The 21389-nt window shown below is 40.0% G+C and overlaps 1 protein-coding gene across 1 annotated transcript in view; it reads left to right on the top strand.

The window, feature by feature from the left end:
- Nucleotides 1-1429, top strand: part of eve1 (even-skipped-like1) — a 1942-nt gene extending 513 nt beyond the window's left edge. The window contains exons 2-3 of the mRNA XM_041267110.1: nucleotides 1-5; nucleotides 907-1429. The exon at nucleotides 1-5 is cut by the window's left edge and continues 219 nt beyond it. Of these exons, the coding sequence (XP_041123044.1) occupies nucleotides 1-5; nucleotides 907-1407 (506 nt within the window). The 3' untranslated portion in view covers nucleotides 1408-1429. The remainder of the gene's footprint in view (nucleotides 6-906) is intronic.
- The last annotated feature ends 19960 nt before the right edge of the window (nucleotides 1430-21389 follow it).

Raw genomic sequence — 21389 nt, 5'->3', positions numbered from 1 at the left:
TAAAGGTACACACCTGACACCTGGTCCAGATACATACAACCCGGACAACACGCTTCCGAAATCATGCATGCAGGCATTCTCATATTGTACGCTAGTAAAGCTGAACCATTTTAGATCCGTGTCTTTATCACTGTATGCTTGTGCTTACTGTATATGGGCTTATTTGTGGTTAAAAACATCAGGATTTGTTGAGTATAATATCTATAATAATATCTTTATATAGCGCCTTTCATAGTGGATCACAAAGTGCTTTACAGAGGCAGGCTGTGAACTGTGAATTATATCCAGAGTCAATTACAATAGGACATTGATTTAACATCTCATCCGCAGGATGGAGCACAAGGGGGTTAAGTGACTTGCTCAGGGTCACACACAGTGAGTCAGTAGACCGGGGATTTGAACCGGTGATCTTCTGGTTACAAGCCCTGGACTTTTATCACAGCCTCCTGTATCCTGGCCAGTTAATCATTCATTCCACAGTGTATTATACTGTAAGAGGAAGTTGCCATACAGGAATTGTATCCAACAGAGAGCTTCAAACAATATTTATTGGTTGTGCATAGGGCCAAGTTGCCATGCCAAGTCCCAGTTGAAATGTGTAGGGTCATTGTAAAGCTGTGGTGCTGCCATAAACTTTGATGCAATTCAGGCTCATTCACAAAGCGATTTTATATCATCATATTTTAATTTAAATGAATGCATACATGCACACTCATACACACACATAAATGCACACACATATGCTTGCATGCATACATAGATATATGATACATTAACAAATAAACAACAGCAAGATGTTTTTTTTTTTTTTTTTTTTTTTGGAGACAAAGCAGAAGCAAAGCCATGCATAAGCAAGCCCAGTCCATCCCTCACACAGCACCCATTGTTTTATTGCTGTCTTCTCAGGTCTGGTTCCAGAACAGAAGGATGAAAGACAAGCGACAAAGACACACTCTGAGCTGGCCTCACCCACTGGACCCCAGCCTGTATGCCTACATGATGACGCAGGCAGCTGCCAGCCTCCCCTACTCCTCTTTCCTGCCTCACATTCCCCTGCACCTTTACTCACACCTGGGTCTGAGCACCCCTGCGGCCCCCAGCCCCTTTGCCCCGCCCCTGAGGCCCCTGGATTCTCTGAGGCTCTCCCATGCTCCGTACCCGAGGCCAGACCTGCTGACGGGGTTGCGCCACCCCTCGTTCTATCCCGCAACCTCCCCCTCACTTCATCACCACCCCAGCTCCTGCCCCTGCTTCCTGTGCAGCAGTAACTCCTTGAGTCAGAGGGGGGTGGAGCTTACCAGAGGTCAGGTGTCACAGGGAGACAGCCTGCTGCATCGCACTCCCTCCATTGTGAAACCCACAGCCCTCTCCTTAGACAGGAGAGAGGATATGCCCTTATCCAGATGAAAAAGGATGCTCTATTATAAGGGAGCACCCACAAACAGTGCCTTATGCATTTACAAGAATTGCATGATAATTAATAGAAATGTATATTTTAAAAGAGGTCTGATGCTGTATCAGCACCGTGTGGGACTTTTCAACAGCTAAGACGAAGGCTGCTTCTGCTTTCAAAAACATTGGATACCATCAGAGCCCTGTTTCACTGTCTGCCTCTGTGGGGGTCATCCTTGTTTCAACACCAAAACATATTGCACACATTACACTGTAGCACAACACTGACCTCACTTGCAAAGGTGAATAAAAGAGCAACTGTGTTACATTTGTAGACAAATTGCAAATAGTTTCACTGTATATAAATTTACCTGTGCAAGATCCACTGTGAATAAACAACTGTCACCAAAGTGATTTACTACTAAATAATAATAATAATAATAATAATAATAATAATAATAATAATAATAATAATAATAATAATAATAATAATGCAATGGCAATCTATTTAGGAGTGTTCCAGTTGTTTTTTTAATTATTCTTGTTATGTTGTCATATTGGTTAGAGCTATGGACTGGAGCACCGTGTAGGAGAGACTGCGTTTAAAACTGAAGCTTTGCCTTTAACTTCCAAGATGATCAGTGGCTGTAGTGGCCCTGTCCGTTACTCTGAGATCAGGCAGCACCTCGATCAAAATGTATAGGGCTGCTTCTGAAAAGGCTGCTGCATTCAGATCATTCCAAACACAACACAACCCAATTTTAATCTGTAAACAGTTAAAACACTATGAACATTCCGAAAATCACTACTGTATTGAGCTAATGGTGTGACCCATAACCTCACTCTGGCATTTCTGATGTGAAGGATATTCATATTCAGGGGTGAACTCATTGGCTTGATCCTCATGCAGTTTCTTTTTTTGTGAGGTCTACTTGTTCCTCTTAAAGCAAGTTTTGCACTATTGTATTCTGGACAGAAATAGGAAAAAGTAATAATAATAATCTACTATGATCTATTAGTAAGTTGGTGCAATAATACATTGCTGGCTGTGTACTGTACATATGTTCTGAAAAGTGCTAGTTGATTTGTAAGAGTTTGATATGTAATAAAACTTATTTAAGTAGAAAAAAAAAAGATTTGCGCTGGTTTTTTTTTTTTTAAGCTTTCTATTTTCAAGAAAAGAATGCACATTGTATAATCCGCAGGGTTAAGAACAGACATCAGAATTTGTATACACTATAGGGGGCTCCCATTGTCACACATGAAAATTCAACCTTTGCTGTAATCCATCAAAACATGTATTATTTGCAAGGATGCCCATGTATGCAATGATCGTGCGTACAGAGTTAAGATAGAACACCCAAAAAAGCCTTTGTGTTAAAAATGATTAAACATGTGTTTTTATTTTGCCCATCTATGTTTCATATAGTCATAATATTGGTTCACCAATAGTATAATATGTTCACCATATGGACTGTGTACATATATATATATATATATATATATATATATATATATATATATATATATATATATATATATATATATATATAGACACACACACACACACACACACACACACACACACACGATATATTCTAAACTGATTTTTGCTGCAAACAAAGGGACCTAATCCTAATCCCGCATCAAGGACCCCCCCCCCCCCCCCCCCCCCGTGTTTTTTTTAATCTCCACATTAATCAAATCGTATAGAAGAATTAAAACCGATATCTGTAATTACGAGAAGGCATTTCAAAACCGGTTTGAACTTGATGCTGTTTGATTTGCTCTTTCTAAATTTTAAAATCAAACGTTGTAAGTATTCCAGCTGAACTTGAAAGCCAATTATTTACAGAGTTTGAGAGGAACGAAGGTGTACGGGCGCCGGTTCGGTGGCTGCATTCACCTTTGTTGGTTTGGGCTGATTTTTTCGAACTGAGCGCGGTTCGGTTCGTTTTGGAAGCATACAGTACCGTGGCAATGTACTAGAACATCCCGTTACTTCTGTAATTTATTGGACTCCATGCTTGACAAAAGTAGCACCTTTACCGAAAAAACAACTTCAAGAAAAAAATGTGTTTGAGAAAACACAAGACACATTGGTGTGATTGGTGCCAAAGGTGGTCACACTAACTATTAGCATTAAAGATACTTCCAATCGCTGTGTTTTTAGATTGCAATTAGTTTAATGAGTTTGCAAAAATGAATAATTCATTTCTGTAGTATTTTGTTTTTCTGTGCGCAAAATTCAGCAAATGACAACACACTGCTGTATCTGGATGCACCAAAAGAACTCGCTTTCAGAGTTCGTTTTAATCGAACCGAACCGAGTCCTTCTCAAGGAGTGGTCTCAGTCCGTTTGGGCAAAAGCCTGAGTTTGGTTTGTGTTTCAGTACAATGCGAAAGCCCCGTCAGTTCAGGGAAATGCTGAAGTGAACCGGAAAAAGAAGCGATTCTAATTGAGTTCGTTTCCAAGTGAACTCGGTTCGTTTAGAAGCTTTGTGAAAAGGCCCTGTTGCGGGAACATGTTTTACCAACCCCGTGGCTGTCTTTTGCACAATAGTTGTAGTCAATTTTACCTGATGGACTTTGAACCCTAACCAACGCCTAGAATGTACACAGAGGGGGTTCATGTGGGCGAATAACTAACTCCACACATTTGTTGTAATAAACGAGCGGTAGTTTGGACAGGAACGCAAATAGGTTTAATTAAAAAAAAAAAAAAAAAAAAGATATAAAACTGTTTGTCTAGGTACAACAGTGGAACAAGCTATGTCATTTTATTTGGTTTTGCAGAAAAACGTCTTTGTATATTTGTATAAACCAGTTCACAAAATGTAATCTTTTAAAATACGTCTTAGAATGTCAGTGTGTAAGATTAAAGTCACATTCTAATTTGTTGTTTTGTAAAATATATAGACCCACACTATATATAATATATAGATATATATATTATATATATATATATATATATATATATATATATATATATATATATATATAACATTAACTATTAACTATGCCTACATGTATAATTGCACCGTACTCAGTTAAATCAGCATTTAGGAATCATATCTTACAAAAGTGCACAAGTCTAACTAAAAAAATCAGTTATAAAAATGAATCTATCACAGGTTTTCAACGTTTTTTAATGCAATTTAACTTCATTCTATCCTCCTTTAATTCGCCGTTATTATAACATGCTTCCATTCTTGAACCGATGGGGCTATTTCTTTATGTCAGCAGTCTGCTATCCATTTACAGCAATATTGCCTTTTTATCATCTTCGATTTATTTTATACAAGCCGAACATACAATTTTGAAAAGGCGACCACTAACAACAGGCTATATATTTTTGTTCGTCCTTCAGACCAAAGCAGTCATTTGCAGTCTGCCGCAGATGATAGCAGAACTTGAAGCACGGGGCGCTAATCTGTTACCTGCTGTGCATTTCACCTGGTCAGGTGAGTCTCCATGGAGTCATGCGTGGCGCTGCTGTGGTCTTACACTACAGGTGGTTGAAAGGCCTGCCATGATTATGGATTGAGCAAAATATAGGACTGAAACTCCGGCTCAATCTAGCAAACGACAAGACCGGGCAGGATACTGATGTATAGAAGTATGCGTTGGGAAGTATAATGCATTGTCTTGTTTAAAGTATCCGGTTTTATTTATTCACTGATCAACTTTATCAAAGGTAAGTTGACTTATTAGGTGATAAGGCTGGAAAAGAAACCAACTAATTCTTAACTGAATTGATAATTTAAAAATCAACTTATTGTGCTTGATAATAATAATAATAATAATAATAATAATATAATAATAATAATAATAATAATAAAAATTCACTTAAGTTTCATCTACTAAAAAACTTTGTGATGAAGAATACATATTGAAATTAACTTACAGGATTCATATATTAATTTATATGATTACAATGATTCATATGTTCATATACAGTATCAAATAAAAACAGAAAGTTAATTGAGGAGGTGTACGGGTGACCGGATGCAGATGACAAAGCCACTGTTTGTGTATTTTAAACAGATTAGGGTCCTCTAATCTCCCACTGTGAGATCCTTCCCGTTCCTAAATATCTGTTGTGGTGAGCGAACTGCAATGCAGAGTAATTCTGTAACAGACTGTGGGTTCAGTTGATCTTATCTAGGCACTCGCTGTAATTAGAATACCATGGGACAAGATTTCAGCAAATCTGAATAACGTGCAGGGAGGCTTATTCATTCATTCTTTTTAGTCTTCTAAATTATTATTATTATTATTATTATTATTATTGAGTAATTTATCAGACCCCTTTATCCAAGAGAGATAGACCAGAGGGTGAACTATGCATCACGACTGCTGCTGCAGAGTCGCTTCCAATGGGATCTCGTTTGTTTCACGTCTCACCCGAAGGACGGAGCACAAGGAGGTGAAGCGACTCGCTCAGGGTCACTTACAGTGAGTAAGAGGTTGACCCGGGCATGAACCGGGAACCTCCTGGTAACCAGTGTGTTTCTAGTAGTGCTGTACTGGGCTGTAGTCCACGCATCAAGACTAACAGCAGGAGAGCAGACACATACTAGAGTGAATATCGCTCCGAATAGGTAGCAATATTCCTCTGTATAAAAGAATGCTGACTGCAGGAGGCTGTGCTGGGCAGCTGCCACAGAGATACATTATTATATATTATAGACTGTCTCTCTCTTGTTTGCGCCACTTCCTGTTTCTTCCCCATCTTGTGGTTTGCAACAACAACGACAGAAAACGTCTTATTTATATAGCGCAGTTTTTGCTGCGCTTCTTTCCAAGGGCAATTAAAACACCGCGGAACATTAATCAGGATTTCCATAGATTACAAACAGGGTTGGTGTCAATTTCCATTTGCAATTCCTTTTTAAAATCAAGTTCCAATCCCCGGTTCTTTAAAGCATTGGAATTGATATTTTAGAGAGAGTGGTTGTTGTGATTTTTCAACTGCTTTCACCTGAAGCTGGTTTAATTGACTCACAGACAACGGCTTCAGTTGAATCTCATTTTAACAGAATGCTACCAATTTACAATTTTGATCACCGGTGTGTTGGAATTGATTAAAAGGGAATGGGAATTGGGAATTGATTTTAAAAAGGAGTCGGAAATGAAAAATGGGAATTGACTCCAAACCTGATTGCAAACATCCTGAAAAGACAAGGGAAAGAACAAATAAAGCATTGTAAAGAATCATGGGTTCAGTTTCTGGAGAGCGTTCAGAAGCATTCTCTATATGGTCAAGCAGTTTTAGTTTTTTTTTTTTTTTTTTTTTTAAAGACACAAGAATACATCCTTCCCCAAAGCGCTTGCAAAAAAAATGTATCATGAATTGTCAGCTGAATTTAATCCATTAAATAAGGCATTAGAAATGTTTTAAACTTTATAAAGAAAATGACAAACGTTTTGAGTGGAAGTCCTTTTCAATTCTGTAATGCGGTTTCTTTTTAGCATCCCTGAATTCAGCGCTAATTAGTTATGGATGAATAAGGACTCCTTAAAGGAACATTCCTGAAAACAGTCCTAAAGTTTTGTGAATAGGGTCTAAATTGAATTGGAAAAACAAATGAATGTGACGATTTACTGACGCAGGGCTGCTTGGTGTCTGGTAGGAAACCGTAGCAAGATGTCCAGGGAGGAGGGCTGCAGCCCTCTCCTTATCTGCACAGAGGACCGATGATTGATTCACAAGACTGCAGCCCAACCTCTGTAATTAACAAACAGTCTGCACCAGCCGCAGGTCTGCTAATTACCATCCATTATCATCACATCATATCAGTACTGATCCACCGGCCCAGTGTTAGCATGTTATCATAGAGCAGAGAGTCGTGTTTATTTAGCAGACGCCTTTATCTAAGGAGACTTACAGAAACTAGTGTGTGTGAGCTGTGCATCAGCTGCAGAGTCACTTACAACAGCGTCTCACCCAAAAGACAGAGCACAATGAGTCAGTGACTTGCTTAGGGTCACACACAGTGAGTGAGCCAGGATTTGATATAAGCAGACAGAGAAGCAGAGTTTGGTCATTTGTGATCTAACTGCCACAGGGAGCAGAGCTCTGTAGAAGTCTGTTCCAAATCCATTGCAGTATGTTTCTGTGCTGAGGTGTGCTAGTGGTTTTGCTGGGGTTTCTAGGGGTAATTCGCACTGGTTGTTATACTGGTATCACAGTGCTGTTTTGCTTAACATATTCTGTACCAGTCAGTTCATTTCTGTGAGTTCGGTATCACTGCTTACCTCTCTACTAAGCAATGAAGCAGCAGGAAGTCTGTGTGCTGGTTTAAGCTATTGCAGGTACACACACACACACTCTCACACATACACACTCTCATTAACACACACACATACACACACTCACACACACACACACTCTCACACACTCTCACGCACATACACAATTACGCAGACACACACAATCACTCATACAATCACGCACACACACATGTACACACAGATGCTCACGCACACACACACACGCACACTTGTTTGTTTATAGTGTTTGAGGCCTTTACATTCACTCTCATACACTGTAGATCTCTTATCTTAAAGTTCAGTCAATAATGAAAGTTACAGGGGCTAAAGGAAATTCTGTTTAAACATTACGGGGCTTGGCCTGTGTCCTCACAAGGTAGGTTTTGTCAGAGTTTCCTTCCTTGCGGGAACTTTTTTGACCAAGCAAGCACTATAAAAGAGCACACACACACACACCGACACACACACCGACACACATACACACACACATACACACACACGGACACACACACGGACACACACACACTGATACACACCAACACACACACACCTCTGCTGCAGGTAAGCTAAACACATGCAAATGCGTTGCTCTCAAGCTCTTACGAGGAGACAAAGCAAAGTGCCAGACGAGCCTCTTCAAAGAGGGGAGGAGAGGGACGCTGCAATTCAAAGCAACAGAGAGCCCCTCTAATTAGTGTGGATTAACACACCCATGATCATGAAAGGCAGATTAAAAGAGCAGGCTGTGAAATGAGATCAGGAGAGCAATCCTGCTTCTGTCTGCTGTGCCACTTTGATATCATCTAGTAGCTTGTCCTTCAACTGGGCACGAAGCTTACATAAATGAATACATACATGCATACATACATGCATACATACATACATACATATATAGGGCAGAGGCTCACTGGGGAATGTGCATTTTGTGGCTGCTTTACACAGGCACAGTATTATTGCTTAAATGTTTCACTGTTCTATTGAGTCAGGATCAGAATCAATTACCTGGCACTCATTGAATTAGGTGGATCTGTCTCTAACTCGCAGGTAGGGATTCAGAAGGGCTAAAACGTTTGGTTTGTCTGTGTTAAGGCTGAGACCTGTGTGCAGAGATCTTGCAGAGTATTTGATACTTGTGTGTTGGTTACTGGTAAACAACTTAGCTGTCCAGTTTATTAGTTTCAGTTGTGTTTAAAACTTCAGTAACACTCCTTGATGCAGTTCGGCTTTTGTTTTGTCTTTTTTATGAAAATAAATATACAGGCACCGCTCTGTCTATCTGTGGTCCAGAGAATCTTCACTTACACAAGAAAGACAATGTTAACGGTGTTGAGAGTGGTGAAGTGGCCCGGGTTTGCCACAATTCATACATTCATACCTGCATCTATACAGGCATACTTTTGTTTCATTACAGCAGCAGGTAAATTAATATACTTGACTAAGTGGCAGTGCATTCAGATTCAGTGTTGTTGACCTGCAGAAACAATGCCAAAAAAGAAGTGTTGTTTAAATTAGACATCCAGACAAAGTTTAACGAAGTTAAAGCTCGCTCAAGTTAATCAGCAAGATGACTTCACAAATAATGAAATCCTCATAGTGCAGGATTAAAGTAGCGGGGTTCCGAAAAATATCTTGTTACCCGTCCCCACGTGTTGCTGTGACTGTTTAAATAATGTACCTGTCATTTTTCTTTTCACTGTTACCATCCTGACAACTTTTGAAGTCTGTTTCAAAGCTCTCTTCAAAATGTCCGCTCTAGTGCACAGGGGTTTTTGAGATTTACCATGCTTTCAATGTGCTTTTTCAGTGCCCCCCCCCAAAAAAAGCTCTTTTCAAAATGTCCTCTAGATCACTGCAGGAAGAGCGACTCAAAAAGAAGTGGTCTGGCTTTTCTGTTCCGTACGACATCATGGATCATTACTGCTGTGTTACCCGTGTGACAGTGTGGGCAATAATCCTTACGCTGTCAGTGCACTAGAGCAGACATTTTGAAAAGAGCTTTTTTTTGGGGGGGGGCACTGAAAAAGCACATTGAAAGCATGGTAAAGCATAGGGAAGCATTGTAAAGCACAGAGAGGTCTGGTAAAGCATATTTAAAAAGACATGGTAAATTACTATGGTAAATGCATAGTATAAGTATGGGAAAAGTGTAATAAAAACAGTACCTGCAAAAACAAAGTGGTAAACTTTTAGAAGGGTACACGTGGACACCCCTAGCATAAAGTTTCCCCCAGAGCAGTACAAGTGTGTCAGCTAGTGGGTTCAGGTTATTGATGCCACTTGATGCTGCTTGTTTATAATGCTGTGGTGGCTGCCTCTGATCAAGCTGGGAGTGTATTTCTCGCATGCTCTTTGCTGTGCCTGGAATATACTAAAAATCATTAAATCTAGATAAATAAAATACAGAGTCACTCAGAACAGGACACTGATTTAACATCTCAGTTTTAAAGCACACAAAACAGGTAAGCATCATACAGAATAGAGAGCTATGGTAAAGCGTATTGTAGCGTGCACAAGGGAAGGCAGCAGCAGGGCTGGTAGGTGATATAATCACACACAAAAGACATGAGCCTGATATACACTCCTTAGGAGCCAGCTCTTTTGCACAGCACTATCAGTGCTTTGTTTCAGTAGGGGTGGGGGGGCTGGCTTTGTGTCCCACCTGTGAGAAACCCCTGCCTGCAGGAACTGACATAAACATGGCAAACTATGATAAATGCAGAGCAAGCATGGGGTGGATGCACAAGGAGATTAAGTGATTAATGCAGGGTCACAGTCAGTGAGCAGGAGAGCCAGGATTTGAACCGGGTATGCCCTAATACAGGGCCCCCTATCTCTAGCCACTAGACCACCAAGCCTCCCGGATTAGTGCAATCACTGCTTTCGTACTTGCAGATGGTGAAATTGATCCACAGTCATCTGGAAAGACGGGAGAGATGGACAGACAGGTGCTTCAGGCAAAGAGCTGATCAATGTTGTTAGTAGTATATTATTTATTTATTTGGCAGACGCCTTTATCCAAGGCGACTTGTAAGTGTTACAGGGCAGTACAGGGTTACAATGCAAGGTTCAGTATTTAAATACAGCATAGTTTACAGGAAGTGCAAACAGTACTACTAAAGCACAATATGAACTAGGATGCAACAAGTTAGGATAACAAGAAGTTATATGTGCAAAGACATATTAGCAGTGCAATAGTGCAAGGATGGTGCATCAGCTGAAGATCCAGTATGGTGGCGCTGAGGTCAGTGCAGCTGCATTCACTCAACTCTCTACACAACTGCATTAAGAAGCATTGTTATATAACAGAATGTTACCGTGAAGCTGCTTCATCGACTTAGGATGGATGAACCGACTTTGAAGCTCGATGTACAGAAAGAATTAAACGGATGCGTTTGATTTTAATACAGCGCTTCCACAGTTTTTGGAAATCAGTGGAACACATAAAAGAAACGGCGCAACATTAGAACGGTGAATTAGTGTAGGTTGCGCTGTCCGATTAAGCCATCGTTTGTTTTTAAATCTATGCGAGGAGCTAACCATTCCGAATTTCATTAAACAGCGAGGCGTTTATTGTAGAATTTGGAACGTTTACCTGCTACCATTGTGACTTATCCTACAGCAACAGAGCGATCTGATTGGTCGAAAAGGGATGCGATGGGTGTATAATTCTGTGTAATATACAGCTGACTGTCAACGTGGCTTGAGTTACCGAGGGAGGTCTGTATTGTATTCATTATGTTTCTAAAGCAGCGGCTTCGATTACATATTTTACGGTGATCTATAATCTATTATTTATTTATTTATTTTATAAAGTTAACCTTTTTCTTTTTCTAATTTTACAATGAAACTATATTTTTTTATTCCAATATTAAATATTTTTCTGTATTCGACTTGATTCATTGTTTTATTTTAACAAACTAGCTTTTTATCTTACTTTTTTCAAATGTTCTAATTAAAACCACATTTAGTGTCGCTTTTTTAATTTCAATTGTATAAAAAAACTGTTTCGTTTAATGGTTTCTTGTGGGTTGTTTTGTGGGGGGGGGGGGGTTGAACAGATTTGAAAACAGGCACATAGTAATGAACGACTGAAGTGACTCTACTGCCATCTACTGACAGACAACAGTTAACCCAAGACACTGTATATTTAGCACAGAGAGAACAAGGGGCATACATGGAAGTTTAGAACAGAAGGATAGAAAGTTAGAAATGCATGGAATAGCCTGCCAGGTGAAGTATTAGGATCTAAAACACTGGGAGAGTGTCCTCATAAGTGTGTGTGTGTGTGTGTGTGTGTGTGTGTGTGTGTGTGCGTGTGTGTGTCTGCCCAATCCCAAGGAGCCTTCGCCAGGGTGAGATGAGATAACAGCCAGCTTCCCCCCTCCTGATCATTAGCAGAAAGTGAACTCCCTCCATTATCAGACAGATAACTACCTGCATTATCAGAGAGATAACTACCTGCATTATCAGAGAGATAACTACCTGCATTATCAGAGAGATAACTACCTGCATTATCAGAGAGAAAACTACCTGCATTATCAGACAGATAACTACCTGCATTATCAGAGAGATAACTACCTGCATTAAGTTTAGAACAGAAGGATAGAAAGTTAGAAATGCATGGAATAGCCTGCCAGGTGAAGTATTAGGATCTAAAACACTGGGAACATCAAATTAGTTGTCGTCGTCTGTGTGTGTGTGTGTGTGTGTGTGTGTGAGTGTCTCAGTGTGTGTGTGAGTGTCTCAGTGTGTGTGTGAGTCTCTCTGTTGTGTGTGTGTGTGTGTGTGTGTGTGTGTGTGTGTGTGTGTGTGTGTGTGTGTGTGTGTGTGTGTGTGTGCGTGTGTGTGTCTGCCTGCAATCCCAAGGAGCCTTCGCCAGGGTGAGATGAGATAACAGCCAGCTTCCCCCCTCCTGATCATTAGCAGAAAGTGAACTCCCTCCATTATCAGACAGATAACTACCTGCATTATCAGAGAGATAACTACCTGCATTATCAGAGAGAAAACTACCTGCATTATCAGACAGATAACTACCTGCATTATCAGAGAGAAAACTACCTGCATTATCAAACAGATAACTACCTGCATTATCAGAGAGAAAACTACCTGCATTATCAAACAGATAACTACCTGCATTATCAGAGAGATAACTACCTGCATTATCAGAGAGAAAACTACCTGCATTATCAGACAGATAACTACCTGCATTATCAAACAGATAACTACCTGCATTATCAGAGAGAAAACTACCTGCATTATCAGACAGATAACTACCTGCATTATCAGAGAGATAACTAACTGCATTATCAGAGAGATAACTACCTGCATTATCAGAAAGATAACTACCTGCATTATCAGAGAGAAAACTACCTGCATTATCAGACAGATAACTCCCTGCATTATCAGAGAGATAACTACCTGCATTATCAGAGAGATAACTCCCTGCATTATCAGACAGATAACTACCTGTATTATCAGAGAGATAACTCCCTGCATTATCAGAGAGACAACTACCTGCATTATCAGAGAGATAACTACCTGCATTATCAGAGAGAAAACTACCTGCATTATCAAACAGATAACTACCTGCATTATCAGACAGATAACTACCTGTATTATCAGAGAGAAAACTACCTGCATTATCAGAGAGATAACTCCCTGCATTATCAGAGAGATAACTCCCTGCATTATCAGAGAGATAACTACCTGCATTATCAAACAGATAACTACCTGCATTATCAGAGAGATAACTCCCTGCATTATCAGAGAGATAACTACCTGCATTATCAAACAGATAACTACCTGCATTATCAGAGAGATAACTCCCTGCATTATGCAGCCAACCCAGAGCTACAGTGTCAGAGGACAACACATCTCTGGACAGCAATCCCAACACAAACAGGGAATGTGACTGACCAGCCGATCTGATTGAAATCACTTGATTGAACGGGACGCTATCAAACAAAAATCATCCCATAGGAATGGGCCAGTAGTACCCATTATCTCTAAACCTAATGTCTACAACTAACCTAATCTCAACCCCAAAACCTAACCGTGTTACTATTAAAGTCAATTTTACTATTAGACACTGCTTTTTGGTGCCCTTTAGAGGCTATTACATCCGACGTCCATTAAAGCGCTTGATCCGGACACACTCTACCTGTTGGGAGGCTAGTAGGTACTACTGGCCCATTCCAATGGGATGATTTTTGCTTCATAACGACTTATTCAATCGACTGATTTCAATCAGATTGGGTTATCTTAACGGCATGTGGAGGGATTGTGCCTTCTGGGAGCAAACCGGGGTCAAATAGCCCTGAGCACAGGGAGTCAGATTCAGCAACCTGTACCTGTACCTGTACCTGTACTTGTACCTGTACCTGTACCTGTACCTTTACCTTTACCTGTACCTGTACCATCTCATACTGGAGCATTCACAGCTCATGGGCAATGCCGCTCTGTAGAATCCCTTATAACACTTCACTCTGGTATTTTTGCACAGTGTTTTTGCACTTGAATGCAACCTGCTGAATAATGTTATGTTAATTTATATACTTAACAAAAACCTGACAAAAATTCTAAAAGGTGACATTTCAGAATCTACCATGAAATACTGTACTGTATTATATATATATATATATATATATATATATATATATATATATATATATATATATATATATATATATATATAGTTTGGTTTTTTTTTTTGTTTTTTTTTAATTGTCTCAATCCTAGGTGATGCAACACTTTTGTCCACAGCTGTACAATAAGAATTTCTATTAAAAGATCTGTGGGAAGGATTGTTGCAGTCTACCCCTCCGGGGTTCCAGAATGAAATTAAGTCAGCATTCTAGAGCCACCTTATTGAGCTTCATCAATCTGTGGGGGTTCACCCAGAGTTCAGATGATGTCATAGTGTGCACAAACCCATTTGTCTCAGAAGCCTGAAACGCCAGCTTTGTGGGCTTCGTTGCCATTGCATTATTATCTCATTCAATTACTAACCTGCTAGTGCTGATTTATCAACCTAACACACACACATCACACACACAGACACACACACACACACACACACACACACACACACACACACACACACACACACACACACACACACACACACACACACACTGTGGTGAACAACGTACATGGTAATACCAAGACGGTTTCGCATTTCCCTTCTAACGTGGAGAGAGTAACACTATTCACGTCCGTCCAAACAGTGTCTCGGGATGCCTATCTCCGAGGGACACTGATTGCGTTCAATTCTGTGCTGCTGGCTCCACCAATTCGGTCAACATAAAACAATGCTGTCAGCAGTCAAAGCCAATGCCAAGGCAATAAAGCCACTGTGCTGTACTAGTGAAAAACTATAGCAATGACTAACACCCCTGGGCGTCATCACTTTGCCTTATGAGGTTGTATTGAAAATGAACCTTCATTTCAAGGTACTAGTTTTAATGTAACAGAAAAATATAAACCACTTACTTTTACAGAGAGTGTCATTACAGCCGCTGCATTTTTGCAGTTTTTTCGCCTGCTTTTCACAGTGTAATACTATGCATTTACCATTGTTTATCATGTTTATTAAGATGCTCTCCCACACCTCTCTGTGCTTTACAATGCTTCCCTATGCTTTACCAGACCTCTCTGTGCTTTATAATGCTTGCCTATGCTTTACCAGACCTCTCTGTGCTTTACAATGCTTCCCTATGCTTTACCATGCCTCTCTGTGCTTTACAATGCTTCCCTATGCTTTACCATGCCTCTCTGTGCTTTACAATGCTTCCCTATGGTTTACCAGACCTCTCTGTGCTTTACAATGCTTCCCTATGGTTTACCAGACCTCTCTGTGCTTTCCAATGCTTCCCTATGCTTCACCATACCTCTCTGTGCTTTGCAATGCTTCCCTATGCTTTACCAAACCCTATGCTTTATTATACTGTGCTGTACTGTTACTATGAGAAACTTCAGTAAGGAAACTCTAATCCTGCCAGGGTTATTAAGTGCTTCCAGTTTCTTTGTTCTAGCCAGGACCATGCAGAGATCCTGTGCTGTACCCTCTGCTAGATTATGACAGTTGGTTCTACACTTGATCCGGTGCGAATCAAACCATGAACTTGTTCCCATTAAGGAGGTGGTTCATTGCATTCAGATGCTCTTTTAGGAACGAGAACTGGGAGTGTGGTGGAGGCTTAGTGCGTGTGTTTGCGTGTGTGCGTAGCTCTGTCTACAGTGCAAGTGTGTGTGTGTATGTATGTCTGTTTGTGTCTATGTGTCTGTGTGAGAATGTGTGCATGTCTGTGTGTGTGTGCATGTGCGTGATTGCCTGCATGCATGAAGGTGCATGTGTCAAATGCCTCCCCCCCTCTCTTTCCTTAAGAACTTTTTAAAATAATATTTTGTTAAGGACTGCATTTAAAGCCCTTTTAAAATAGGTCCATATACAAGCACAACTTTTTTTTCAGGTGATGAGGGGAAACAGAGGAAAAGGTCCCTTTAGAAAACTCTTACTAACTATGAAACCTATATAACAGCGCCTCGCTGATCTGTTCTCACTCCCTCTCATTAGGGAGCGGTGGCCCTGCTCATAGTCACATTGATCTTGGCTGATAAGACAGCTAGTTGTTCGTTGACGAGACTCTCCTTCATGTATGTTTTACAGCCCTTGTCGTTTCGCAAGCTGTTAAATAGTCATTTTCCTTCTTTCCCTAAATGGATCCATAAATCAGAATGCTGGAACGGGCTCCTTGCTTCCCATTAATCCTAATAATTTCTACAGGAAATTCAATGGACAAATCAATTTACCTGCAAGTCAGTGTCCAGTGCAAGAGAACTAACTGTCTCCCTCCCTCTCAGCTACTTCATCAGTCTTCTAAAAACATTATTAATTACCTAATCAGCATCCATTCATCTTACAGGCATGGCAGAGAGAGAGAGACTAGCTGATTGCAATGTATTCTGGCTTAAAGATCAGCTGCTATATTTTAATAAAGCGGGTTTGACTCATAAACAACAGCACATGACAGCACATTATATACAAAACACAATAAGGAAAACTGGATTATGTGGTTTGATGCCACATGATGCTCCAAGTTTATTTACTGTTATGTGGTTTGATGCAACATGATGCTCCAAGTTTATTTACTGTTTACTGTGCTTTACAATGCTTCCCTATGCTTTACCAGACCTCTCTGTGCTTTACAATGCTTCCCTATGCTTTACCAGACCTCTCTGTGCTTTACAATGCTTCCCTATGCTTTACCAGACCTCTCTGTGCTTTACAATGCTTCCCTATGCTTTACCAGACCTCTCTGTGCTTTCCAATGCTTGCCTATGTATCTTCATATAACGCGGATTCCCCTGGTCCCACCCCCTAGTCTGTTGAAAATAAATGTGAACAACAAAAAAAAAGGCTGAACAAAATATTTCAGGCTGGATGAACAGATTTTTGCAAACTGTAGATAAACAAGTTGTTTACTCTCTCTGAAACCCGTTTCTTGGACAATGTATAGCTTCCTGCCTTCTGTGCTGTGACCGTTCAACTCTTGTTTGTTAGTTGTTTTTTTGTTTTTTTGTTTGTTTTTTTTGTTTGTTTGTTTGTTTGTTTGTTTGTTTAGTGACACAGTGCTGCTTTGGAAATTATGGTTTTAATACAACAATGTTTGTTTAAGTAATTAAAGGCATGTATACTGTCTACACATTGTCGAACGGTTTCTGTAAAAAGAGCAGGGGGTAAAAAAAAAAAAAAGGAAAAACATTTGACAGTACAGGAATGCAGCCTGAGGAAACTTCAAAGGTTTAGAACTACCTTCGAATTCCTGGCTAGCGAAGGAACCTTCGAACCATCGAACCATCAACCCTTCAAACACAGCCCTAGCCTTGTACACCAATCAATAGAGTTCGAAATCTCTGAATGTTCTATACTGAAGACTAAAATATATCCAACACAACCTGACAGAAGAAAGGGGGAGGGGGGATAGAATTGCTAATGCTGATACGAGGTGAGGAAATTGATTTTAAAAAGCCGCAGTCTCTCCTCCCCTCCACAGCCAATTAGGAGCTGGGGTCACGGCGATCAGCTGACCTCTGACCTATTAAGGAGAGCCTATCATCAATTTTGGCACTACACCAGACTGCAATCACGTTAATAATAATGATGACAGTGGGTCTGCCCGTGCGATGATGGGCTAAATGAGATCACTGTTTAAAACAGGACTTGCAATTCAGAGCTCAGCAAACTACCTGGAAAGGACTGAGTTACTGCATTCCTGCTCTGAATTCAAATTCGCAAATTCAATATCTATCCATCCGTCTAGAAAAGTAATTAATAAACTGAAAACTGTTTTTCTAATTAGCCACAACATTTCAGTTTCCGCCACTATAATTTGAATTAGAATTACATTGCACGCTGTTTAGAATTACACGCTGCAGCTATTAACTAATACTATTGATGTAACCCTTAAACAACTATGAATATTTCACTGCTCGATAATTCATGTATTTGATTACTTAAGCATCAGGCCATGTTGACACAAAATATCGCTGTAGGAAATCTCTTAACTAAGCCACTGTGCAAATAAACAGGGAGCACTGTGACCACACAACCACATCGGGACCCCAAAAAACCATAACATGAAGTCAATGTTACTATGAATGCTTTCTCAGCTGTGATTCACAGACCCACGAAGGGCTGAACAGGGATCAACTGAATTCTTAAAGGACAGTAGAAAAGTCAGGGTAATTTTTATATATATATATATATATATATATATATATATATATATATATATATATATATATATATATATATATATATATATATATATATATATATATATATATATATATATATATATATATATATATATATATATAGATAGATAGATAGATAGATAGATAGATAGATATAGACATAGATATAGATATATAGATATATAACGCTTTGCAAAGAAGTCCCTGAGTGAGTATTGCTGTAGTATTGGTTACAGTATGGGGTTGTGCTGCCTGGAGATCAACTTTTCACATCTGCTGGACAGTCTCTCTTCTTTGTCCAAATCAAGTGGCAGCTGGACTCAAAGGGACCAGCTGGTGGACAGGCCCCCCTCCCCCCACACCCTCCTGACAGCCCCTCACGCATCCTGCTGCAGTCTAAATTGGTGCCCTGGGTAGGAGGGATAGGGACCTCCTTGACTTACTATTTTTATCAAATGAAGAGGTGTTTTTTTTGCCTACCATGGCAACGCAGACAGACAGTGGCACTGCAATGGCAACGCAGACAGACAGTGGCACTGCAATGGCAACGCAGACAGACAGTGGCACTGCAATCTCAACACAGACAGACAGTAGCGATGAAATGGCAATGCAGATAGACAGACAATGGCAAATCAATCAATCAAATGTATTTTGTATAGCGCCTTTCATGCCAAGGCATCTCAAAGCGCTTCACATTACAAATAAATATACTGTACAATAATATAATATAATATACAATAAAATATCCAAAAATGAATGTGAAAAATAAATAAATAAATAAATAAATAATAAATAAAATGCATATTAACAAAATTCTAAAATAGGCCACCCCAATCTACAAAAAGGAATCTGCATAAAGATGAGTTTTATGCTTTGATTTAAGAGTACCATGTCTTTATATTCTGACATGTCACTCTCATGAAGGTATGAACTTTCAATGTTCCTTAAAATATAACGTTCAGTAACTTCACTTGCTAACATGGTATCTTGGACCATCTCCATGTGTAAAGCAGAGAGGCAAAATCAGACTGCTGTACTGCAATGGTAACAGACCCATATCTCCAGGGAACTGTAAAACAAACTTATGGAAAAAATTATCATAAAAAAACCACAGTATTGCAATAACAATCACTCAGTACAAACAAATCTCTCAACTTGTAACGTCAATGATAATAATGCACCATACTTATAAAACAGATGCATTTGCTTTTTCATTTCTGTTTTTTTTTTGCTTGTAACTCGTGTTTTATTATGACGAGTGTGGCTTTTGCTGAGCTATATACAGATAGCAATAAATTGCCAGTAAGTGCCATTGGCTGTCGTGTAAAAAGGTGCTTGTTGGCGGCTGCATTCATTTTTAATGCCCCTTGTCTTAAAGCGCAGCCTTCAAAGGATTGCTTCATTTGTAGCTAATCTATTGAGCCGTATTCATTTGTCAGGGCTGGGTAGAGTGGAAACCATCTGAGCTTGTTAAAAGCCTCTATTGATTTTACACTTGCTGCAGTCCAGTGCAAAGTGATGGATGCGAGCGACCCTGCAAAGCAGAGATGGGGGGGGGGGGGTTTAATGTACCCTTGAGATGTGTAAAATCGCTGTGGATTTATTTTAAAAAGGTACTTTGATTGTTTGAATTGATTAAAATGTTAACAGCAAGCTTGCAAACTCCTTAGTCCCCTGGAGTCAGTGTGTGCACAATTGTACCATGTTAGGTTTCCTAGCTATGTTTTTATTTTATGATAAGGAGCCAGTGTAGTCCAGTGGTTAAAGTCCAGGGCTTGTAACCAGAAGGTCCCTGGTTTAAATTCCACCCCTGCCACTGACTGACTCACTGAGCAAGTCACTTAACCTCCTTGTGAAATCAATGTCCTATTGTAAGTGACTTGCTTTGTAATGGTGGGCCACTATGAAAGGTGCTATATGAAGATATTATAATGCATGTATGTTGTTGTTTCCAAAGTTAAGGCAGGTTAACTATTTTGAACACAGAGTTCACACACAACTGTTTTAAAATCTCCCAAAAATCATGAGCAAAGGGAATATGCTGGTTTATTTTTAAATAACTCATCCAAACACATACATGTGATAATGATGGTAATCACCATGATTCCCATGCAAGTTTAGGCTTGGGGTAAACGCAGTACACTTCAAGATGCAAGTGAGGGTGGAGGTTTACAGTGGACAGTGGTCCAATGCCACTGGCACTTCTGTTCAACAGGAGTTTATTTGAGATTAATTTGTGCCTTCCAAGTGGTTTAAGGCTACCCAAGTGATTGATTAAACAAACAGCATTTTTAATGAGCAGTTTATCATGCCCCTTCCCGTGTGCGTGTGCGTGTGCGTGTGTGTGTGTGTGTGTGTGAGAGAGAGAGAGAGAGAGAGAGAGAGAGAGAGAGAGAGAGAGAGAGAGAGAGAGAGAGAGAGATACAATAAATAAAGCAAATTACCCAATCAAATTGAAGAAGCCACACAACGCACTCGGCCGTATGCTCCGATTCTCTGTTTTATTGGCTGCTTCGCAGCTCTACCCCTCCCCGTTACTGGGCGTGTATAATAATCCCCGCCCCTGGTTTTGGGGTCCAGGTGACAGGCTCGGAGATGGACAGCCTATGGCGCTGCAGTGCTTCTCAAAGCAGCTGTGCAGCTGTTCTGGAGAGAGCAGCACAACAACACAGCACGTCAAAGGCCATCGCGCTGACACCTGACAGTATAGTCCGACATTCATATGGTAATGACGACCGGCGGCACATGTTCCAGAGAACGGAAGAGCTACCATATGGTCTATCTGCTAAATTAGTTCAAACATGATTAGAAGCATGCTGCCGTTCATCATTATTGTGTGGTCGTCACAACGGGGCTACGATGCAAAATGCAGCAGGTTTCACTTTGCGTTTTAGAAATGAAATTAGAGACTGCCTACGGCATAGCAACATGAACAAAGAATATCAAATTAGACCCCCGACGAA

Source organism: Polyodon spathula, chromosome 12 (genome assembly GCF_017654505.1).
Source record: "Polyodon spathula isolate WHYD16114869_AA chromosome 12, ASM1765450v1, whole genome shotgun sequence".
In the NCBI taxonomy this organism is placed as follows: Eukaryota; Metazoa; Chordata; class Actinopteri; order Acipenseriformes; family Polyodontidae; genus Polyodon; species Polyodon spathula.
Note: the sequence above shows the minus strand (reverse complement) of the source record. Positions and strands in the feature narration are given on the sequence as shown.